At 47.6% G+C, this 25,679-nt stretch overlaps 1 protein-coding gene across 2 annotated transcripts in view; it reads right to left on the bottom strand.

Annotated features, from left to right (window-relative positions):
- The window catches only part of HTRA1 (HtrA serine peptidase 1), a 52,366-nt gene that overhangs the window by 20,917 nt on the left and 5,770 nt on the right, over window positions 1-25,679 (bottom strand). For both annotated transcript variants that reach the window (XM_035269351.3, XM_002807473.7), the window contains exons 2-3: window positions 5,012-5,111; window positions 4,392-4,596 (exon numbers count right to left, since the gene is read on the bottom strand). In XM_035269351.3, coding sequence (XP_035125242.2) covers window positions 4,392-4,596; window positions 5,012-5,111 — 305 coding nt within the window. The remainder of the gene's footprint in view (window positions 1-4,391; window positions 4,597-5,011; window positions 5,112-25,679) is intronic.

Raw genomic sequence — 25,679 nt, 5'->3', positions numbered from 1 at the left:
TGAGGGGACTAGGGCATGGAACGCTACCTCACAGGCGGGGTGGGGAGGGATGTCTGAGGCAGAATTTAATCAAAAGCCTGAAGAGGAGGTTGGCTGCATGAGGAGCTGGAGAAGGGCACCCCTCGGAGGGGAACAGCCAAGACCCCAGGGGGCAGCCCTGGCCTGTGGGAAGCAACCAAGGAGTGGGTGTCTGAGCAGAGCAGGTGGGGACGGAGTAAGGCGGGGAGGGGCGGAGGGAGAGAGGGGCCACAATCAGGTCAGGCCCTCAAGGCCCTGGTACGGAGTTCAGATCTCCCTCAGAACAGCATGAAATCTGCAATGGGCTATATATAAGATGGGAAGAACACGATTCCAAAGATGCTTTTCTCAAGTTTCCTAATCACTGCAGGTGGACAAGCAGCTATTACCAAAGTAACTTTCCCTCCTACCTTCTTGAATACATCCCATTACCTCCGCCTTGCACTCCAGCCTAAAGAAACCGAACTGCTCTCTTTTTACTTTTCTCTCTCCCTCTCCCCACCCCTGCCCCAAACTGCTCAGGAACAAAATTCCCCTCAGGGACAAAACGGCACCCCTTGGATGAAAGCTTGACAGACACTCTTATAGCCAGAGGCTCATGTTAAACGCATTTGGAAAGAGTTTGTAGCTGAAGCTGAACTAGTTTGCCCTCAAAGCTGCTTTCTATTAACATGTTTACACACACCCTGTCCCGACTTTCTGCAGCCGGGATACCCTCCCCAGGCAGGCTGGCCCCAGTCATGGGTCCCAAGGAAAGGGGAGTTTCAGATTTGGACAGAAGCACAGAAAGGGATGCCCAGCCAGGATGCCGGGGGGCACAGCTTCTCCCCTCCTGCATGGAGGATGACAGCAGGGCAGGCAAGAGGGGGCTGCTCCGGGAGCCTCTCCCAAAAGCTCTTCCGGGTCCCAAGACATCGGGCAAAGTCAGCGCACATGTGTCTGCTCAGCAGTGAGAAGCAGAAAAAGAGTCATTTGGTCACAAGCCCAGAAACATCTCTGGCAACTTCAAGCAACTGGAGATGCAAGGGGAGCTCCAAGAATGGGAGGAAAAGCAGATATTAAACTGGGCTCAGGAAGTGCAAGAACTCAGACAGTGCTGGGGTCTCAAGAGCAGGGGCTCCAGCAGCTTCACCATGATAGTCTCTGTGAGTGGCATCCAGCTTCACGTTGCAATCCTAAGGGGAGCTTTTGCTTGCCCTAATTTGATCATGTGTCTACTTGGCCATAGAGGGTAGGGCACCATGACCGATGGTCCCATCAAGCTGTCCAATGACAGAGCTACTAGAAGAGGGGGGAGGTGGGTGGCAAGTGGGCAGTGACCACAGATATCCATGGTAATTTTTATTTTACTCAAAGTGTCAAGAATACCACATTTACAGCCACATGCAGTGGCACATGCCTGTAATCCCAGCACTTTGGGAAGCTGAGGCAGGTGGATCACTTGAGGTCAAGAGTTTGAGACCAGCCTGGCCAACATGGCAAAACTCTGTCTCTACTAAAAATACAAAAATTAACTAGGCATGGTGGTGCGCACCTATAGTCCCAGCTACTCAGGAGGCTGAGGCAGGAGAATCACTTGAGCCCTGGAGGTGGAGGTTGCAGTGAGCAGAGATCGTGCCACTGCACTACAGCCTGGGCAACAGTGAAACACTTTTTCAAAAAAAAAAAACACGTTTATGAAGGACAATGGAGGACCCTCAAGTGAAATCAGGATGCCAAGGGAGGAACTGGGCCCAGATGATAAGCCATCAAGTTAGTCACTGGGGCCACGGACGTGGTGGTCAGTCTCACCAGCTTCACTGGGTTACTCTTAAGTGGCCTTGGGGAGGCTAGGCCATGGTCTCACATGACAAGGAGCCATGTAGGTGATTTTCATTCCTCAAGCACAGTATCTGCTGCTTCTGTTCTGCCTTCTCTGTTTTCCTGATCTCTTTCATCCTCTGTTATCCCGAAGATGACACAAAGCAAGGCCAGCCAGGGCCTCCCCCTGAAATAAGCCATCATCAAAACAAGGGAACAAAAGAGAAAGAGCTGGAAGAGATGCTGTTACTCTCCCCACTTTCAACTACTATCAGCAAAAAAAAAAGCAGTTTAGTCAGTGGAAACCAGTCCTTTGTGTGGGTGTCTGCAATTTAATATCCTTTCATTTCCAATTCCATTTTGAAAAGCCACATCAGCTCAGTGTTCAATTTCAAGCACCCTTTCTTAGGCGGGAGCTTGAAACACATGTGACACAGCATGCTGCCGGCTGAGGAGCTAAACTCGCGGGATGGCAGGAGCCAGGTCAGATGCACTCTGCAAAGCTTGTCTCTTGAGATCGTTCACATCTTGCCAGGACATGCCGGGATGACATGAGGAGACAGTCTCCACCTTGGCTCAAAATCGGAAAAGAATATCCTCCGGCCAGAAGCAGCTGCACGGTATGTGCCCACACATTCCAAACACGAAGTTACTCAGTGGGGGCGGTGTCCAGGCCAGCGCCCTGCCTGCACACAGCCCACACCCACTGCTGGCTGCCTCCCAAGGGCTCCCTGAGGCTGAACAGGCCCCACGCGTGGCCACAGTCTGTGCTATTCTGACTGGCTCCTTCCGGTGAGACTACCACATCCTGGACACCTTTCTAGCGGCCTGCTCCTAAACCAGATGCACCCGCCTTCCTGTGGGCTGTTTAAGGTCAAGCTGTCCCATCACACCGCCGGGCCAGCCTGTATCCCTCCAGCAACAGCCATGGGCTTGGGCAGGTGGGGAGCAGCAGCCTGACTGTCTTAGGAGAGCAGGGTCATGAGGTGTTTGCTGTGTGGCCTCAGACAGGTTACTAGACTTCTCTGAGCCCCTGTTTCTTCTTCTCTAAAATGGGGATAATACAGCTATGAAGGCAGAGGCTGGCCCAATGATTCTGTGACCAATAAACACACTTTGAAAGATTAGTTGTTGCTAGAAATTCCACGGTGACCTAATAGAAATAACATGCAACTGTAGCCTCACTCAAGGCCAGTTACACACACCGGGCACAGTGCCTACGTCTACCCCCGGCCTCTCCAGCCATGCCTGGCCACCCAGCCATAGAGAAGCTACAGGAACATCGGGAAGGAGGGTTATAAGTGTGTTAGCTGGTGGTTTTCTGAAAGGCCGGTCGTGAAGGAGCCTGGGCTGGGCAGCAACTTGATAGTATGAAAAGGCGGAGAAGAAGACCCAGAATCCTACCACCCAATGGCACACGCAGCGCTGTTTCCGGAAGGAGGTGTACCAGCGTGCCATCGAACAGCACAAACAGCCTGAATAATTCCACACTTGTCCGGAATTTCTCAGCCCACGCCCAGGTAAGGGGAGGCAAGCAGGAGGCTGGACGAGAGACCCCACCTGGCTCAGTCTCCGGTCTTTTCCTTTGCCAGAGGCAGGATTCCAACCTCCTCTGATTCCTCCCTCCATCAGAAGTCTAGAAAATTTTAAGAATGTGAAGAAACTAGAAACCACGTTCTCACTGCACATGCCACACAGCGAACAAAACCCCCCTCGTCGATGTGTCGAGTGGGGATTTTTGATGAGTCAATAAGAATATTGTTCCAGACATGAAGACTTTGCTAAGCAAATCAACAGAGCAAAAAATGACTACAAAGAGAATATCTAAATAGAAACCACTTTCAAATACAGCATTTCCCAAACTGACCTTGGTATGTCTCAGTTCTGCCCCTCCCCCCAAAAAATGTTGTATACTCCAATGATTATAATTTGGGCAAACAGTTCAGTCAGCACCCTTTTGGAGGCAAGCAACGTGCACACCAGCAGACTAAAAGCTCTGAGAAGGTCTGGAAAGAAGAAATCCATTAGCTCCGTTTTCGTTCAAGGTTTCCAAAATGTTTAAAGTATGGAACATTGTTTTGAAACACCTCTCATGGCCCTGCAGCACCCCCAGTCGGGAGAGCTGGTTCGTTTTCAGAGTAACTGTTGACAAGTTAAGGATGGCTCAGTCTAAAACCCAGTACGTTCTATGTTCATTGTGAACACATGACCTATCTGTGGAGGATGAATAAAATCTGTAGCAAGAGTTACCACAGGATTGGGAACGGGAAAGAGCCTCAATTTTCACTACTTACCTACTGATTTCTTTACAAATCTATTGCTTTCTTTTATAAACATTTAAAAAACTACTTTAAAAACTTTTATCTGGCGCCTTCCAGAAGCTTCCCTGAGCCCCTTCCCCTCCCACATCCCCAGGCCAGCCACACTCAGCATCTCCTCAAGGCCCTCCTGTGATGATTCAGACTGGCTTCCGTGCCCCTGAGAACCTCTTGCAATCAAAGAGCTCTGGTGCCCTTGCCAAGGGTGCTCCAGGGCATCTGAGAAGTCACCTCTGCAGGCGAGAACATACTCACCTGGTGGTCAATTTTGATGAGTGCAATGTCTGCTTTCTCATCCACGTCCTTGATTTTGGCTTCATAGGTGGCACCGTTCTTCAGCTCAACTTTGACCCGATGCTTGTTGGTCACCACGTGGGCATTTGTCACGATCAATCCATCTTCCGACACAATAAACCCAGAACCACTAGCCACCGGCACCTCCCGTTTAGAAAACGGAAGCCTAAAACGGAAAGGAGTACACAGGTAAGCCTGCAGCACCTTCAAATAAGCACTTCCAAACATGGGTTCATGAGTTCTGCAGCAGCAACACACACCTAGCAATCGTTCCTTACATACCAGCCTTAACATTTAAAAACTAAACATCCTGCCAATTCTTCGCATGCATCAAAAAACTCCACTTAGGAAATACTCTTAGGGAATCTCTTCAGAGCCAGAGCTTCCTAAAACATTTAGAAGGGTCAAGAATGTAGATGTATATAGTCAAATAGGGAAAACGTTCTAAGGGAGACACACTTATCTTAATGTGGGAAGATATTCAGTGACACTTTGACACTTTAATGTATCTCAAAAATAGCTCTCATGTTTTGCTAGTGGCGGTGAAAGCTTCAGAGGGTAACAAGGAAGGCTCTCTTTACTTGCGAAACAATTCGATATGAACCACGGCAGGGGCGATCTTCTCCACCACATCCGCAATAAAGTTGTATTTATGGCGCAAACTGTTGGGATCTTCCTGCCCTGAGAACAAAAGCAAAGAATAGATACTTAATGATATGCTGCTGTGGTCACCTAGAGAAAGACGTGGGTCAGAGGGAGCCAAGATGCCTCATCAGCCTCTGGAATTCTAAAGGCGTGGTGAGCACAACTCCCCCACCGGGGCTCAGCTGCAAATGTCCATCCAACTCCCAAGGGAGTGCCCACCCAGGTAAGGCAGTGAAATCCACTAATGATAACCTCTCAGCTCAGGTTCTTTCTTCTCAATCATTTCACTACAAAAACATTGAGCAGAGGCACCAGCAAGTACTTCAACCCCACACCAGCCTTTCCAAGAAGCTGGCTGCCCAAGGGTACCCCCCTGTCCTTTTTTTTTTCTTGAGATAGAGTGTTGCTCTGTTGCCCAGGCTGGAGTGCAATGGCGTGATCTTGGCTCACTGCAACCTCTACCTCCCGGGTTCAAGCGATTCTCCTGCCTCAGCCTACTGAGTAGCTGGAATTATAGGCACCCGCTACCACACCCAACGATTTTTTGTATTTTTAGTAGAGACAGGATTTCACCATGTTGGCCAGGCTGGTCTCGAACTCCTGACCTCAGGTGATCTCCCCCACCTAGGCCTCCCAAAGTGCTGAGATTACAGGCGTGAGCCACCACACCCAGCCAAGGATCCCTTTTTGATGTGGCATCACCCTCTGCCTGCATCCCTTCCCTGAGTCCCCATGACCACAAAGAAGCAACCCTCCTAAGCACACTGCAGGAGCGAAGGAGCCGGGCTTTTCTCTAGGAGAGACCCACCAGACACATAGATCTGAGATTATTACAAAGAAACGTGAAAGCAAAGGAGCAGGTCCTGTCTTTCCCACTGACACCCCAAGGCTGGCTGAGGCCATCATCTGTCCCCAAAGCAGTTTCCACCATGCCTTAACCATGCATTCCAGCCCTGCCCGAGAGATCTCAGACAAAAGGCACAAGAGGTGCCTTAAGACTGTTGGTGAGTAAAATAGAAAAATCAAATGACTGTAATGCTTTATACCTACAGTCATATACCACATAACACTTCAGTCAACCGTGGACCATAATACCCTTGTTTTTACAGCACCCTTTCTATGTTTTAATACACAAATACTCACCATTATGTGACAACCGCCTACAATATTCAGTACGGTAACCTACTGTACAGGCACGCAGCCTAGGAGCAATCAGCTCTACCACCTGGCCTGGGTGAGTAGTGGGCTCTGCCATCCAGGTCTGTGTAAGTGCACCCTGTAACATTCCCACAGCGATGAAATCACCTAACGACGCATTTCTCAGAACATATCCCTGCTATTCAATGATGCATGACCGTATACTACAGCGAGTGGCCCCACGTGGTGGGCTTTTCCAAAGCCACTTTCAACAAAGCTGTCGCATGTCCTGATGTGAGGCTTGGGACAGGGCAAAAAGTTAGTTTCCACCAACCAGAGGCACACACCCGAGGCAAGTGATTCAGAAAGGGGCTGCTAGAGATTCAGGGTCCTTGGCTCCCATTTTGGTGGCATGGGTGGTGGCCGAGGCAATGTGTCCCTGGAAGTGCAGCCTTAGCCTACTACTCCAGCCCCTAATCTGTGCCACCTGTTGCTACCTCTTAACGTGTCTCTGCTCAAGCAGGCCGGAGGGGTTCCAGGCTGGTCTACAGCTAAGAGCCATGCCCCCATTCTTCCCCCTCAGTGCTAGCTTCCCTAGCTGAGTGATGCACAAGCAGGCTCCAGGGACCCGCACTCCTCTGCTAGCTGCTCGCTGTGAATTGACTCAGGAAGCTTTTGGAAACTTTCATAGCAATTTCACATGGTAATGTTTACCAACAAGCCTGTGTGCCTGCCCCAAACGCATATGTGCATACACACAGAGATGCACATGCACACACACACAAACTCACACGTTATGCATACACACCCACACATGTAAACACACCCACACACACACATGCATACACAGACTCACATAAACATTCACCTATACACACTTCCACACACATACACTCACAGATGTGCACATACACACATACAGTCACACACACATGTATACACACACACACACTCTCTCTCTCTCTCTCTCTCTCTCTCTCTCTCTCTCTCTCTCTCACCTCTAGGGTGGCAGCCCTTCCCCAGGCTCTAGGCTGTAAGTAAAATCTGTGAGATGTCCCAGCCCTCTTGTGACCTGTCACAGCTGCACACCCACTGGCTCTCACATCCCTGACGTGCTGGGTCACCAGGGACCACAATAACCCACCTTGACACCACGGGGCACAGGGACATTGGGAGGACCACCTGCCTCTCCCAAGCTTGCTTTCTCGGAAGTGAGAGCGCATTTGTGAACAAAAGGCCCCTTTATGTCCTGGTCCCAGACCTCTGAGCTACTTTATTTAAAGATTGGAGTCATCTCTTTTTACATAGCGTGGTTTTCTAGGGTACAGAAAAAGATCTGCAACTATTAGGAAAAATAATTTAACAAATTCAGGACAGTATCATTTTATTATTTTTGTTGTAAAAACCCTTTCATCTGCTGCCTTAATTTAATTTTTTCTACCTTCCTGTGGAATAGGAAAATCAGGTATCCTTCCCATATTATACATGGGAAAACTGAGGTTTGCAGACTTTAAATAACTTCTCCATGGACACTAAAGTTTCTTAATAGGGAGTATAACTAACAGGTGGATCTGGGCAAGTCCTCCCAAAACCACAGTGTCACCAGATCTAATCTACAGCTTCTCACTTCAACAGTGGCCCCCTACAGATCTGCTGCCCTCCCTGGTTTCCGGGTAGTTGCAAAATAATTGGTGTGTCTCTCCCCAAGCACTCCAACGGGAGGTGTAAATAAGGGATGGAAATGTTCCTTCTGAACACAGAACCTGGCAAATGTCACCAGAGACAGCTGTAAACAAACGCATCTGGGCTTCCTCAGACCAGCTTCCTGGGGTAAGGCCAAGAAGAGGTTTAACTCTGGCCAGGCCAGCAACCCAGAGACAGCATGGCGTTTGGGAAACCCTCATGAGAAGGACGATTACTAGCGCCTTGCCACTAAGGATCATTAACTCACTTCTTCTTTCTGGCTTCCCAAATTAGGTATGGGAGAATTTGCCCACGCCAGGGGCAAAAATGAAGATGGATTTTGCTGGCTAAAATGAGAGGCAGTTGCCTTCTCACACAGCCACAGAAAGTGGCTCTAGGGTCTATCCCCCAGAAAGCAACAAGGAAGATGAGGGAGGAGCTGGCATGGCCACTGGAAGGCCCAGTTCCAGCCTCAGTCCACTGGGCAGCCTCCATTTCCTCATCTATAAAATGGACTGATTTCCTCTAGAGCAAGCCATAAAGTCTGTTCCAGCTCCCACCTCCTAAGATCTAATCCCTGTCTCCCTCTCCCCAGCATGCTGCAGGAAGTTAAAGGACATGTGAAATTCGAGATCAGGTCCAGGACTTTCCAAATTCCATAGCTGAGGAAACAGAAAGAATGGGTAGTGGGAGCACAGACATTATGACAAGCCTGACTGACAGGCCTTCATCACGCATCTCAGATGCAAAAGCAATCATTGACTTCCATTTTTACCATCCCTCGGTGGACCAGTGGCAACAGGAAAATAGAGCAGAAATAACTAAACAGAAGAAACATCAACTAACTGTTCAAAGATGGACAAAATGTCCACTGAAAGAAGAAGAAATATTTGACTTGTCCAAACGCCATTTCAGAGTGAGGAATAAAAGTGTGTCTAAAAGTTAACTTGGTTCAGCGTTAGATTTCTGTTTCATTAAAAAGCCTTGTCCATCAAACTAGATGGAGTGGCCACTGCGTGATTGTCTACAGACACCCTGGCTGGCCCATCTGCTGTGATCTCAACAGTGGGTCAACTGTCTTCCTTCCAGAGGGGTCAGTTCAGATGGAGATTCCCCATAAATGGACCCAGGCTGGCTCTGCCACTGCCCACTCTCCAAGGGGTCGAGGGGACAGAGGGTGGAGGCATCCAGGCCACTCAGCATAAGAAGAAGGCTGTGCACGGGCGCTGGCCTCAGATGGACCACAGTGTGACCCTCAGCATGGTACTCACTAGCTATGTGGCCTTGTATGTGTCACTTGACTACTTCAAGTTTTAGCCCTTCATCCATAAAATGTGATAACAGCATCTCCCTCCATGTGTTTCCTGTGCTGATTTCATGCTCTACTGTATATGACATGTTTGATCAAGCCATGGCACACAATTTAGAAAGAAGAAAATCCAAAGGACTGGCCACCAGCTGCTCAGTGGCAGCTCTGCCCAGATGCAAGCACATCACACATCAGTGGCACAGCATAGAGGTAAAGGGAAGTATCTGGACACCCACTCAGCCCCTCAGCTCCTCTAACGGTATCATATCACTGCATAGGTACGATCCAGGGGAAGCTGTATGGCAGGCTGGTTTTTCTGGCCTTAACCTGTATCTCTTCTCCCCAGCTTACAAGGGTACCCCATAGCTACTACAGAAGGAAGGCAGGGCAAGGTCAGAAGATAATCTAACCTGAACTGCAGCCCAGATGAGCTCTTAAACCTGATGAAGCAACCAACCTGAAGAAGGCAAATGTAACACCCTAGGAGGTAAGGATCATGCCTCCTCCCCACACTGTTCTGTTAGGCCGGAACTGAGGCAGCAGAAGGTAATGGGGATGGGAACCCCCATGCAAGGTCAAGGCCTCGCCCTTCTAAGTGCCCCTTTATTGAACAGAAAGCTGGAACCAGCTGCCGTTCAGTAATGGACCACACAATGAGGACTGAAAAAGAAAGAAAAGGCATACAGACTGGAAAGGAAAATGTAAAACTGTCCTTATTTGCAAATGACATATATGATAGTCAGTACAGAAAAATTCTAGAAATCTATGAATATATGACTGAGTTTATCAATGTCACAGGATAACAGGTTAATATATGCCATCAATTGCATTTCTATGTATTGGCAACAATTGGAATCAAAATTTTTAAAATATCAACCATAACAACACAAAAAATAAAATACTGAATAATTGGGGAAATATTCAACAAGATACGTGCAAGATCGTACTCTGAAAGCTACAAAATGCTATCAAAATAAAGAAGATTTAAGTAAATGGAGAGAAATACCGCACTTGCAGATCAGAAGATTCACTACTGTTAAGCTCTCAGTTTCTCACCAATTGACTCATAGATTAAACATACTCTCAGCGAAAATTCCAAGCAGGAGTCTTTGTAGAAATTGACAAGCTATTTCTACAATATATGTGGAGAGCACAGAGCCTAGACAATCCAAAGTAATTCTCCAAAAGAAAAAACTGAATGACTTATACAGTACTACATGACTTCATTTTTAAACAGAAAAATTGTGTAACTAAGATTTGTACAATGATAAGTTGCAACAATTTATAGAGATGGATCTCTCCACTTACCTAATAAATATTTATCATTACTGGTTTTTAACACAACAAATGGCCCACTAAGAGTAGCCAACATTTCCTGTAACTCTGTAGTTTAAAAATTGCCAGGATTCCCAAGATAATAAATGATTCATCTTTCCTCTTTATAAACTACTAGTCAAGCACAGAGCTTCATAAATGTTGCTTCCCTGAAGCACGTCATCGCTGGAGTTTCACACGTAATACTTCTTAACTACTTTCAACAACTTCCCTCAGGGAGGAAGAAGAGAGACATACACAGTGTGGATAAGTTTCAGTCATTATTCTCCAATATTTCATGTTACTGAAAAGAGCAAGGCATTAAGTGTTTGACATTCATTGTCACACTTAACAAAATATGTTGCAGTAAAAATGAAAATCACAGTATGGGGAGTATGAATTAAAGGACAGACTTTTATCTGTGTTTCTTTCAAAAGTATAAGCACAAAATTGATCATGTGCTTTCAACACATCAACATGTATGGTTCTTTCATCTTTAAGGCAAAAACCTCAGGTAAAGATTAGGTCTGAGACAGGAAGAAGCCAGAATCCTTATGATCCTAATGCCATGGTTCCCATAGTCTGCCCCAAGGGACCCCAGAATGCTACAGAAAATTCACTGATATTTCAGGTTTTCTGGGGAAATGCAGCGATACTTGATCATTGTTGGACACCTTGTAAACTAGCTCTGGACGGATCACAGTTTCAAAATCAGGTCACACTGCCTCACTTTTCATGACTCCATATGAAGTTGGATTTCTGGCAGTCACTGTGATTAAAAAAAAAAAATGTACCACACAAAAATCAGTGTTGAACTGAAAATGGGGATGGTGGTGTCAATCTGACTCCAAGATTTTAAAGGTCACGTGACACCCAGCATGTGCACACATCCCATTCATAAGTGATCATGCTTATTGAATAATGAAATTAAAATGTCTTTTTTTTAATGCCCACTGTGTTATAAGGACACAAATGCTTATCAAATTGTTTAGACCCCACTAACTGATAAATGGAACTGTTGGTATTTTTTGGCCTTACTGGGCACCGTGAAAAAATGACTGCACTACTGTTTTAGTCTGTTTTCATGCTGCTGATAATGACATACCTGAGACTGAGCAATTTGTAAAAGAAAGAGGTTTAATTGAGACTTACAGTTCCATGTGGCTGGGAAGCCTCACAATCACAGTGGAAGGCAAGGAGGAGCAAGTCACAGCTTACATGGATGGCAGCAGGCAGAGAGAGAGCTTGTGCAGGGAAACTCTCCTTCATAAAGCCATCAGATCTTGTGAGATGTACTCACTATCATGAGAACAGTGCAGGAAAGGCCTGCCCCCATGATTCAATTACCTTCCACCAGGTCCTTCCCCAACATGTGGGAATTCAAGATGAGATTTGACTGGGGACACAGCCAATCCATATCAACTACTAAGGGTGCCACCAACCATGACAGTTGGGGAAACGCTGTCTGATGCTCTTGGGCTCTCTGCTGGGGTTGAGCCTGAATCCCTGCACAGACACAAGGACTCGGAACAAGGGTAGATAGACAGCAAACATTCACAAAGCCTCAGTGTAAAGCTCTCCATCTGCCCCATGTGCCCCATGAGGGGCCCTGGCAAAGCACTATCGTCACCACTTGTAGAGAATATGTAGAAGTGAAATAGTGAAGCTGCAGCTGCTTGAGGCCACAGCCTCCTGCCCCCTGTCACACATCTATCCTGTCAGAGTGGCTGCCAGCATTTGGGGAAAGAGGCTAAGGGAAAAGTAAAACTGCAGAATCATTTTGTTTGGGTTAAATGAGATATATTTTTGTGCGTTAAAGTCCCTTCTGTGTCTAGATAAGTTGCCTTCTCTATCCTGCTATGTGTGCAGTCTCCAGGGATACCCTACCATCCACCCTGCCAGTTCTCCTGGTGCAGGCCAGAGATTATACAGAAGACAGTGAGTGTGTGGGTAGTAGAAAAATATTGAATTGAGCCTGTGACAGTAGCACTTTGGGAGGCTGAGGTGGGCGGATCACTTGAGGTTAGGAGTTCAAGACCAGCCTGGCCAACATGGTGAAATCCTGTCTCTACTAAAAATACAAAAATTAGCCAGGCATGGTGGCAGTCACATGTAATCCCCGCTACTTGGGAGGCTGAGGCAGAGAACTGCTTGAACCCGAGAGGTGGAGGTTGCAGTGAGCTGAGATCACACCATTGCACTACAGCCTGGGTGACAAACCGAGACTGTGTCTCAAAAAAAGAAAATATAGAAAAATATTGAATTGATCATAATAATGATCCAAAAAATAATAAATTATTCTATTTTCTCTGTGGGAAATATTACAAAATCATTGTCACATGAAAAGGTGAGCAAAGAGTTAACAGTCAAAAAAGAGGAGGAGAGAGGGGCATTCTCAAGATGAAAGAGTATTCAGCAGTTAACTTTTTAAATCTCGTTTTTCTGGATCTTGTATGTTTGTAGTATTTCTCTATTTTCTGAAGTTTGTCATTTTGGGCATTGTCTTTTTTCAATCTATGTAAACAATAGTTTCATGGTTAGTGTTATATTCAGAATTTTGAGGGTTTTATTTTCTTGAAAAGGGTCTCCTGCATTATACAAGTTTCAGATTCCATGAAACCTGGACCTGCCAGAGGGAGAAGGTGCCAATTCCTGCCCAGGTGGCAGGTCCCACTGTCCCTCATCCTCCCACCACCTTCCTCCAGAGCACTTGGCTGGCTCCCAGCATGAGGGGCACTCAGGCTATGCCAGCAGGACACCAGAGCTATGCCTATAGGACACACTGCCTCGGCCAGACAGTAAGCAGGGTCCCTCAGTCATCAACACTCCATGGCCAGCATGGGAGCTTCACTTTACAGAACCAAGGCAGCTTTCCCTGGCATTCCCATTAGACTCCCTGGCCAGTGCTCTCCCCACGCTAAGCCAGGTGTGCCAATCCCTTTTAAACACATCAATATTTCATTGTCCTTGCACGGGACCCCGGTGCCCTGCCGCTCTTCTTGGCTCTGTCTCTCGTCCCTTCTCCCTACAGAGCTTCCTGCCCTCACCCACCCTGATGTGGCAACTTGGGTTCACCAACGCAGAACATCCAGGATGGCTGGGACACCAAGTTGCACTCCAACCCACTACACATTCTCCGTGGGGCCAGTCACACTAAGAAATGTCACACCTTTCGGCTGTAAGTTAATGTCTCAGTGCCCACTTCTGCCCCTTACAGCTGTGTGACTTCAGACTCTGCCCTGTCCCTGCTTGAGCCTCAGTCTCCCTTTCTGTAACCTGGAGCTAACATTGCCTACTCCACAGGGCTTGGGAGTCCTAGATGAGATTGCACAGTAAGCACTAAATATCATGCCCCATCTTCAAGGCCAAGGCCACCTGGGTTACCACCTCCCAGCTCTCAGCCCAGAGTCAGGTCCTCACATCCGCCCCGCTCCAGGTGCATTTCAATACCTCCAAGTGGCTTTTCTCAAGCTTCTGAAGCTTCCAGGAATTCCACCCTATGCTAATTCATGCAGGCCTCACCTCTGCCTTCAGTGTCTCCCCCTGACTGACAATGCCACTTTACGGTGCATAAACTTCCTGCAGGATGCCCACAGCTGTCTCCATCTCCTCAGGCCCACAGTGCCCTCTCATTTGTCACGTGGCATCGATTCTTCCACTCTCTCCCAGGACGCCTTAATGCACACTCCTATCCTGCAAACCTCTCCCTACACCTCCAAAGTGCTCCACCCTTCCCCTGCATAAATGCCTCTTTCCCTTCCTGCCTGGAATATCTCATTCTCCCCCCATCTAGCTAGTCAAATCTCACCAACCTTCAATGTTGGCAATAAAATATCAATAAGAAGAATAATAGAACCTATTTATCGTAGAGCATCTACTATGTGTCAAGCCCAATAATAAAATGTTATCTCTAATTATTCATGCAAGCCTGCAGGGTGCATCTTAACACCAGTCTACAGAAACATGAAAAAGAACGAGGATCAGAGAATTATGTCATGATGCCCAAAGCTTCAGAGCTGGCAAGCAGCAAAAGCGAGAGCCTAACCCCATCTGTCTGGCTCCCAAACCGGCCTCCCTCCTTGGTTCCTGCCTTCTCAGCCAGCCTCCAGCCCCTTGCAGCCCACACCATTGTGGGAACATGCTTCACACTTTGTGACATCAGGGCCAGGATGCAGGATTAATAATCTAACCTTCCCTTCCAGCCAGAACAATCCCAGCTTCCAATTTCTCAGCTGAGTTGATAAGTACAGCTAATTTGGAAAACAGAATGCAGTGTATTCGAGGGAAAAAGAAATGAATCCTCCTTTATTCACAGGGAACAGCATGTTCCCAAAATGCAAATCAGTTGCAAGAGCAGATTGATCCAATCAATGGCATTGTAATGCACCATCCTAGATTCAGGACTAGCCAGATAATTTGCAGCGCCCAGTGCAAAACGAGTATGTGGTGTTCCTTGTTCAAAAATTATTAAGAATCTCAAGAGAGCAACAGCAGAGCATTAAAACAGGTGCGGAACCCTTCTGAACAAGGGGCACTGTGTGACTGCACAGGTCCATGCCCACGGGGCCAGCTGTGCCTGCATTTCAAATACCCAAAATCCAGATTTGGCACAGAAAAGCATCTCAGGAGCTGCCGAGGTGCTATTGGAGATGCTCCTTCATCTGATTGAACCCAGGAGCCCAGGAGCAGTCTGCGGGGGCTGACACAGTGGCCCACCTGCAGGGAGGCAAGGTTCCCATCCTCCCTGCAATGCCAGGACAGTGTGTACTCCAGCCACAGCAAGCTGCACAGCCCGGGCATGCCCCCCATGCTGATGCTTCCTCAAATTTACCTTCTAATGCCTCTCCCAGCTTGCAAATCATTTGTGATTCTTCACCTGATTTCTTCCACTTTCAAGACCAGCAAAAGTATTCCCACTTTCAAGGTTACAAACAAGAACACACCCACTACCAACAATTGCCAGGATTCAAGGGAAAGGGCGAGATGTGAAGACAGAAACCCAGCCAAGAATATGGCTGGATTGGGCCAGTGTCTGCTTACCAGGATGGAGGCCGGGATCAGCTAAGAAACTGGGCAGGTCGGTCAGCAGCTGCTCATCCGCCTCCCCTGTCCCAGCCTCCCTTCCTTCTGCTATGTGTGTCTGGCATACATAAGTGACAAGAAAATACAATTTCTTCCAAAGGCAAGAGCATCAATTGCGTCATGCAGACGTTGGAAATTAAGGCCAATGGATAGCACGTTCCATCCTCACTTGAAGGGCCAGGCAGCAACCTCCCGACCATGTAAGGACAAGGAAAAGTAACTGCCCAGGAGACTGCCTGCTGGGCCCCCACTGCTGTATGCTCAAGGTCCTGCCCTAAAGCCTGGGACATTTCTCCTGGTGGCCTGCAGACACACTGCCACTCTCTCTGGCAAGGTTGCTAGACCCGAGTCAGAAGCTGTATATAAAGAAGGCCAGCACAGCAGGTCTCCAGTGCGGCGTCAGAAGAACTCAGAGTAATCTTTGGGAATAGCTCAGTGAAGTCTGGGACACACTCCTCGACTGCCATCAGCACTTTCCCAGCCCAGCAACCCAGCAGGAGTGATGTCCAGCCTCTGAGACCCCATCCTCCAGGTGCCAGCAGCTTTTGGGAGGTCCAGAATCCAGTGGCACCCAGAATTGTGGTGTTTGTGGGGGTACATGATGGAGGGACTCATATTTCTTCGGCATTCCCTTAGGCCCTGAGCACGGCTAGATTAAAAGTAACTACAAAGAGGCTACTTGATGGATAAATAAATCCAGACCCAAATCCAGATGGGACTCCCAGGGGGAAGCGACACGCCAGGAACCTTATCAACATGTGCCCGGGGCCGCTCTCGTCCACTTGGTTCCACCTCCCAGCTCAGCACCTGTACAGAGAGGCGGGGGACAGCAAACGCAGCCAGGGCTGGATGCGATCTCAACAATCCCTCCAGCGCTCCTCTTACGTCCCAGCTTCTCACTGTCCCAGCAGAAGCACCCGCCCTCTGCCACCTGCATTTCTGGTGGGGCAGGGGTGCAACAGCAGAGAGAATAAATGCAAGGGCTACAAGCCCAGGGCAACTGGGACCGAATGCCTGCGAACAGCCAGTCACTAGGTGGCAGGAAGGGAGGACCTATAATATTGATCTTTACACTGAACGCAGGGTCCCCGCCACTGGACTTTTCACTGTCAGGACTGGAGCGTGGGCTCCTCCACTCTGGATGAGCACAGGAACCTGAAGGCAAGTCAGATGCCTGCAGCAGGTGTGAGCAGGCCTGTGCAGGCAGGACCCAGATGGAGGCAGGTAGTTAACTAACCTGATGCTGTGCAGCTGGGGAGAGGGGCTGGTCCACGCTCAGGAGGCCAAGGATAGCTTTTCCCTAAGAAAAGCTCCCTTTGTGAGGTTTCTTGCTGAATTTAAGAATGACCATGAGAAGCACAAGCAGGCAGCACAAGCGGGCAGAGGAATGGGGAGAGAGACAGCACGTGGGTTGCATTTCAACCAGCCGTGAACGGCAGAGAAACACGGAGCGCTTCCTCCTCCTCCAGGGAACTTGGTTATGTTCTCTCGGAGGGTCAGGAGAGAAATCAGTTTGAAAAGGTTTCTAATGGCCAATGACGCATGAAGTGAATGGGGATGGGGCCTCCTGTCGGCAAGAGGGGTGGCCTGGGGGAAAAGAAAAAGAAGCATATATGACCAAGGGAATGCAGCAAAGCTGTCCCACAGGACACTTTGACTGGCTGCATTCTGTCTGCCCCACTCCATTAAATTCCAAGGAAACGCGTTAGCCACGGCTCCAACCCAGAGCCCAGCCCAGCACTGGTCTGGGCATGGCGGCAGCAGAAACAGAAGCGAGACCTTGCACATTCCGGGAAACCAGACCCCCATTCTAATTGCTGCTGCTGGTACTGCACATTCCAAGGCGCCAGGGACATGGGCGCAGAGGGGCCTATGCAACTGGATTTCCTCAAGCGCTACAGAGAAAATGCACAGGAAAGACAGTGGCATCACTGAGTGGTGACCCAGGCAGCCAGCTGAGGTCTAAAGGAAATCTGGGACCCTATGCACCATCAGGGCCACTGCAAATCTAAGGAAAGACACGGCCTTCAGTGTCTCCCACGGCCAGTGGTCCTCAGACCTACTCTTATTAAAATACACCGAATTCACAAGCAGGAATTATTTGTTTAAAAGGGTTAACATTTGAATGGTGAATGGCCACACTCTCTCTGTCTTTTGTACAGAAATAAAGAAATGAAATTTAGAAGAGTTTCGTGTGACCTCTCTCTTTCCTTTTAATGAATCAAGGAGGAAGAGGCGGGGGAGCTGGGAGCCCGGCCTTTCAGCCCACATTGGCACTTCCAAGTGCTGGCAGCCCCTCTCTTTCCGGGACAGTCTCCCAGACGGCTCCGAGTGGGAAAACCTCTCCGGACGCCAGACCTCAGGCTGCTGCCCCTTCCCGCGTGTCCCAAGTGCCTTGAGCAGTCACTGTAGCAGGGGCTGGGCCAAGACTACAGCAGATGGTGCCTGAAAAAGTCTTGTGGCAGGTGAGGTGAGGGGAAAGACTTACCCAAACACCGCTAAGGCAGTCTCTCTCAAATAGAGCAGATGCGAAAGGTGCTTTATGGGGGCACCTGGCCAGCTGGCTGTGCACCCCTCACTGTTCCGTCAGTCACAAGCACAGCCTAGTTCTGCAGCTTTGGCTTTACTGAGAAAAGGTGCCTTTTCCAGAACAACGTGTCTATGTTTAAAGGTGCCTGTCATTGAAAATCACTTTTCAGACTAATTGGCAAAAAAAAAAAAAAAAAAAAAAAAAAAGTGTTTTTCAGTCCCTGCTTGGATACCCACGGTGGGTGCGTGGGCTTGATGGGTGCTGTTACATTCCATAGTCTCTTCTGGCCTATTTTATGTATTAGGGAAAAGCTTCCAATCAATTCCACTGCACAAGTGTTTTTTTTTTTCAGGAGCCTCCTGAATGCCCAACACACGATGTGTCTATTATTATCTTCGGGGAAACAGCTGACTGCTCAGTTCACAAAAACACCATTAACTTTCCTCCTGATAAGCGTCTGGCTCCGGTCCTGACCTTCGCAGATTTCTCGGCTGGGCTGGCTTCCTGCACCAATTCCTCTGGTTGTTATGTCTGGAGCTGCCGGGGCTGCAGCCCCCCGAGCCCTCCAGCTTCAGGCTGCGGACTGGGGGGCAGTGCCCACCTGGGTTGAGTCTGCCTCCCCGCCTTCCCCGTGCAGGAGGAGGGCCTGGGGCTGCAGGGAGGCAGAAGAGACGTGAGAGAGGGAGGTGACGATGTATCAGCCCCAGTGTCCAGGAAGAGGCCAGTTCCTCCAAGCAGTACCCAGCACCCATGTGAGGGGGACTTGTAAAATAGACACAGGTGACAGAAGGAAGCTTTGGCTCCAATGAGAAGTGCAAAGTGGTCCCGGACCCAAAACAAGCCACTTCCCCTCCTGGGCCTCAGTTACCTCAGTGGTAAAATGAGGGGGTGGGCTAGACCATTTCCGTCATCCTTTCCAGCTCCAAACATGTTATATGATCTAATAAATCTGAAAAGTGCATTGCCCCACGTTTTCCTTTCAGTGTGTAATCCCCATCCCTATAGAATATTCTTGGTTTTCATGCGGGCGTCCTGAGTCAGGTGCTAAGCTTCTTCCAATGGAACCTCCTCCGCAATTTAGACTTTCCAAGTGACTTTCTGGAAAATCCTGAAATTAGGATTCCCCGTTAGGGAGAAGAGATAAAATTAAAGTGTGGTCTCCCTGTATCCATACAAAGGAATATTTTTCATCATAAAATGGAATGAAATAATGATCCACGCTACAATGTGGACAGCCTTGAAAACATGCTAAGAGACAGAAGCCAGTCACGTGTTGTTTGATTCCATTTACATGAAACATCCAGAATAAACATATTCATAGAAACAGAAAATTGCCTAGGGCTGGGCAGAGGAGAAGAACGGTGGCCACCAATGGATGCGGGGTTTCTTTTCAGGGCGATGAAAGTGCTCTGGAACTGGTAGTGATAGGTGCACGATTGTGAACAAATAAAAACACCAAATTGCACACTTTAAAGGGGTAAATTTTATAGTATGTAAATTATATCTCAATAAAGCTGTTTTAAAAAGAAAAATAATGTTCTTTTTGCTTTTTTAATGTGACTACTAGAAAATAATTTTGTCTATGCAGCTCCTGTTATACTTCTGCCTATGTGTACAAAACATTTGAATAAATATTTTTTATTCAAACAGACCACATCAGTCTGGCCTCCTCGCGCATCCTGGACAGAGCTGGCGCCTGAGAAGCTCAGTGCAGTGAGCCCTAGGCTGGGCGTCCTGAGACCCGGGTTCTCTGTCCCCCTCCCAGCTTGTGACCTCCAGGCTTCAGGTTACCTCACTGGTCCCAGGCTGCTCGCCTGAGACTCGGGTGCTGGAAGGATGAGCTGAACCACACAAGCCCCTCCCAGGCGAGACTGTCTGTGATCACAACTCACCCCCTCCCCAGGTAGAATCAAATTCAAAAAGTGCTCATTAATCTACCCCAAACATTGCTCAACTCTCAGTTGACCTGAGAATAAAAGTAAACTCTAAGCCCAAAAATTAATCTAACAGTGAGCAGAATGGCTGGGGTTTGGCACCATCTTCTTCCATTATTCCTGAAGGATTTCTTCTGGGAGAATTTCTTTCAGTGACTTAAGAGGTTGAAATTCTAGAGTTGATGACCACAAATATGGCTACAATCCTGGAAAGTAATTTGGCAATTTATACCAGAACCATAAAAATTCCATATCCTTCTTTCCAGTTTTTGTACTTCTTAGTAACTCTCCTAAAAGAATGACCCCCAGTTCAGCCATAAACATGAAAACGTTCATCTCAGGATTGTTTAACATCGCAGCCATGGATGTGAACAGCGGAACAGTTAATCAAATGGTGGCAACACTTGGGACAGAAAAGATGAAATTAGGCCAAGCATGGTGGCTCATGACTATAATCTCCATACTTTTGGAAGCTGAGGCAGGTGGATCACTTGATGCCAGGAGTTTGAGACCAGCCTAGCCAGCATAGTGAAACTGTCCCTACTTAAAAATATAAAAGGTAGCTGGGTGTGGTGGCACAGGACTGTAATCCCAGCTACTGAGGAGGCTGAGGCATAAGAAGCCAGGAGGTGGAGGTTGCAGTTAGCCAAGATCGTGCCCCTGACTCCAGCCTGGGAGACAGAGCAAGACTCTTCTCAAAATAACAATAATAATAAAGAACTTATGATATTTCTGGAAAGATGGTGATGGTGAAATCACAAATCTTCCTTTCTTAATTTTTCATGGGACTAAATTACATTTATAGTTTTAAACAACTGACATAGTAAAATATGTCATCAAATGTATAAATGCATTTTCCTTCATGTCTAAACAGTAGAGAGAAAAGATATAAAAAAAGAGTCTTTATGCTAGGAGAGGAAAAATTTGTATATTCAGCTCAAAGAAAATCTAACCACAGTTGAAAAGGCATGAAAGCATCTCAGTCCTCATTCATCAACGTGTCCACCATGATATTTATACTGACTTCTTTCCCTTCAGCAAAATTATTATAATTACCATTCAAAGGCATTTATATGTGCTTATAATTCTTGAAGGGAGACATCATTCATCAGATGAATAGCTTTTTAGTCATCTTCTAACCCAAGGAAATTATTTTAGGGGGAAAAGTTTTCTGTAACCTCATTTTGATTAGCGAGACTAAGTGAACAAGGTCTGTTTCTCTAGCCTTACAGGAAACCATGAGCATGGACCATGGCCTCTCCCAAACACCTAACTGCTGCAACAGGAGGAGGCATCTGAGATGGGGAGGGCTTGAAGGCTCAGCACTGGGTCTCAGGACAAACAGACTCCACACTGGCCCCTACTGATGAGCTGTGCAGCTTGTGAGAGTCATATTCCCATCGGCTCCCTCAGTTTCCCACTTGTGAAGTAAAGGGCTAAGCTATGGACCTGCCAGGACCCTCCACATTCGGGTTTCATACTCTGAGATTCTGTCCTCTCTACAAGTCAGTTGGTGGCTTTGGGCAGCCACCAGTGTCTTTTCAGGTAAGGTCGTGGCCTCATCCACAAGATGCATGGAAATAGGGAGTTGATATGGTCAGAGATGGGTGTGAAAAGTGGGAGCAGAATGACATTTCTCAGATGACAGAAGGACTATTTGTTTGGCCAATGATGGGAATTCCAGGGGAACAGACTGTAAATGACAAGTATCACAGAATCCCACAGACGAAACAAAATCCATGCACATGGTCCTTCCCAGGTGCTCTCAAATCCTCCTGTGTGGATTTTCGGCTCTGCTATTATCAGACTGTTCCTACCAGGTTTCATCCAGTGGGGCTAAACCACACTGGGCTATATTTTTCAGAGCCAAAAATGCTGGTGGAGAAGTGTTAGGCTAGGATCTGAGGAACCTCGGCTCAGGCCATTTCCTGACCAGCAGACATTAAACAGAAAGTTGGCCTGAGAAGAACAGAGGACGCAGACCACCCTGAGAGGAGCAGGTGCTCTCTGCAGTGCAGATGGAGATGGCTGTTTGCTTGGGGTCACCATTGGGAGGCTGACATCCCGGACCAAAGCATTCTGCCGTCAGACACGATGGTGGTGAACCTTGCATTTGGCCTTTCTGAAATAGAGGGTCAAGTTCAGTCACTTTGGCCAAGAGCTATCATGTCTCAGTAGGACAAGAGAACACGCCCAGAGGAGACCCATGCTTTGACACCCAAGAGGCATATTACTATTTCCATCCTTCCGGCTGCACTATTCTTGGTGTTGGCTCTATTGGGAGTCCAGGAAGAGTCTGGAATTTTCAACTAGCGGTCCTAATCTCTTGCAGCTTCAATGCTTTAGGACTCCTATTGTAGATCAGGAAACTGAGGCTGAAGGGAGTGAGTTATTTATCCAAAAGGCCCAAATCGTTTTCTTTTTTTTTTTTTTTTTTGAGACGGAGGTTCGTTCTTGTTACCCAGGCTGGAGTGCAATGGCGCGATCTCGGCTCACCGCAAACTCCGCCTCCTGAGTTCAGGCAATTCTCCTGCCTCACCCTCCCGAGTAGCTGGGATTACAGGCACACGCCACCATGCCCAGCTAATTTTATGTATTTTTAGTAGAGACGGGGTTTCACCATGTTGACCAGGATGGTCTCGATCTCTTGACCTCGTGATCCACCCACCTTGGCCTCCCAAAGTGCTGGGATTACAGGCTTGAGCCACCGTGCCCGGCCCGGCCCAAATCATTTTCTAACTCTAGTGTTCCATCACGGAGACAGCAATTCAGTGTTTGAGAATAGACTCAAGAGATGTCAACACTTCTCTTTCAGAAATTGATAGATCAGCAGGCAGAAAATCAGGAAGGAGACAGTTGACCCGAAAGGCACTATCAGTCCACTAGAGCTAAGTGGCATTTATAGAACACTCCACCCAACAACGACAGGACACACATGCTTCTCAAGCCCACAAGGAACACTCACCAAGACAGGCCACATTCTAGATCAGAAAATACTCCCTAACAAATGTAATCGAATAGAAATCACACAAAATATGTTCTAAGCCCACAATGGAATTAAACTAGAAATTCATAACAGAAAAATAGCTGGAAACCCCCATAAAATATTTGATGAATAAACAAAACACTTCTAAATAACACTTGACTTAAAGAAACCTGAAGAACAGTGTGGGAGTGAGACAGACATGGGTTCAAATCCTGGCTCTGCCTCCTCACAATGGCTGGCCTTGGACAAGTTACGGCTAACCTCTTGGAGCTTCATCTGTATGCAGCCTCAAGGCGAGCAAGGCGAATGCCCCTACCTCTCTGTGTGGCTACAAAATAAGAACAAAGCAAGGCCCATAACACAATGAGCACAGTGCCCAGCTCACACAGAGCACCCACCGGCAGCAGCTCTTTGGGTCACTGTTCTGTTTGGTGACATTTCCCACTGCTCTAACTGTCCTGGAGAATGCAATATTCCTGTTTAGTTCAGTCTGTGCCAGAAAAGCAGAAGCAACACTGAACATTAAAGCCTCCCTCTTCTATGTCTACTGTCAGCCGCCTGCCTGGGCAATCCCAACTGTGTCCATCCGTCTCCACCAAGTGGTGACTGCGCTTAGAAAACTGGCACCAAAGAGACAGCTCTTCTTGGTCACAGGATATGAGATGACTCATGTGTTGGAAGGTCGGGAAAAATCTTCCCCAAGACTATGTGAAAAGGAATTCTACAGTGAATCTCTTCAAACTTGGAGAAAAAAAAAACAAAACAAAAACAAAAGCAAAAAAAAAAAACAGCTCACCGCAGAGATAGGGCTACCATCTTCTTCACTGTACAACTCACGGAAACGATGTTCCTGAGGTTTGAAAATATTGCACAAGCCTCTGACTCACTAGGACAGAGGTTGTTCAATTCGGAAATTGTCAGAAACTGCAGTCACAAACAAGCCCTCGGAGACTTTTGTGTGCACAAGGAGACATAATGATATTGTGGTGAGGGACCAGCTGCTGTCACAGGACGCTGTGGAGGATTGCTTTTATGAACACACTTATTTGAAAATTTATCCTATGATCTAAAATAATAGGGTAGCTATGGACTCCCAAATTTGCTTTTTTTCCCTTCCTTAAGACAAATCTCTCCTTGTGAGGAACTCCCAGAGCATGGAAACCAAACCAAGCATCATTCAAGAAGGTCTCAGGGCTTCTATAAACTGCCTCCTGGGTGTCACAGCTCCAGGGAGAGTTAACGAGATAACATCTGTAAAATCCCAGGCAGTCCAGACATGCAGATCTTAATTCAAGAGGAGCCACACACTGGTCACATGATATAGGCAACAACTGGGACCTCAGAGGGTGACAGGCAAGGCAACTTTGGATACCTCTGCCCAGAGAACCTTTTCCAACGTGTTAGATGGCAAATTCCGAGTCAGCTCCAGGACACAAGCCTCACATCACCCTCCTTCTCTGTGAAGGTTTCCTAAACCCCCCACTCACCTACCTCATCAGGGAGACAAGAGCATCCTAGCCCTCCTCCCACACAGCTGACTCCTTTGTCAATGCCCTGAAGATGATGACAATGACGATGACAATAGCTAATACTGCCTGAATTCTAGCAATGCATCAGGCACAGTGCTTTGCACTTCATAGGAAGGAGGTCCTTCCATCCTGCAATACCCTAAGAGTTATGTATGTATCTGCTCTTACTTCTATTATCATACTAATGGGGAAACTGAGACTTAGAGAAGAAGTCACCTAAGAGAAACCACACATCCAGAAAGTGGCAATCCAATTTCAGAAGCCCAGCCCTTAAGCTGGCATCATACTACCTACTATGAGCACCCTGAGATCGGGGCCACCAGTCCTTACCTCTGAGTCCCTGTACACTTGGTACCCTATACGCCTGGTACACTTCTGAGCACACAGTAGGTGTTAAATAAATGCTCTGAATAAATTTTTAAGTGGAGCTCTCAGCACTGACTCCAAAAGCTGAACTCTGCACCTTTCCGGTGGGGACAGATATGCCACTTCATAGTCACTTACTTCTGTCCTGAGGCGTGTTGTCCTGGCCAATGTCCCCCTGTGGTCTAGGCACATGTCACCGAGTAGTTCTGAATCACTCCAACTTCCATGCCACTTCCAGGAGCTTTTTGGAAGCGCATTCAGAATGGCTCCACTTCTCGGTTTCTCTATTAATAGCATTTTTCTTTCCTTTCTTGTTTTTTTTTAATGGCAGAGAAGGTAGTGAAGGAAAAGATGAAATGGCAGAGGGATATCTCACTTCAGATGACCCGAAGGCCCTGGGGCCCCAGAGAAGGAGCGAGGGGTATGAGGCTCATGGAAGCTCATCTCTTGGGGGTGGACATGTCACCTCTGTGGTCTCCCAGAGTCTTTCAGCAGCCACTACAAAGCTGAAGTCCAAAGCAGCCAGGCTCAAGATGGGTCCCATCCATTCAATGCCAGCCTTGGCTTTAACCATCAACAATTTAGGAAAAAGAAGTAGCTCTTAAAGAAGCCTGCCCAGCCTTTAAGTTAGGAATGAGGTGACCACAACCTCCTCAGAGACTTGTTTTCTTAGAAAATCACAGACCATAGTAGTTAAAAGGAACCTCAGAGATCAGCTGGTCCAATCCCCTCAC

The sequence above is a fragment of the Callithrix jacchus genome, chromosome 12, assembly GCF_049354715.1.
Source record: "Callithrix jacchus isolate 240 chromosome 12, calJac240_pri, whole genome shotgun sequence".
NCBI classification, from domain to species: Eukaryota; Metazoa; Chordata; class Mammalia; order Primates; family Cebidae; genus Callithrix; species Callithrix jacchus.
This window is presented reverse-complemented; position numbering and strand designations above follow the sequence as displayed.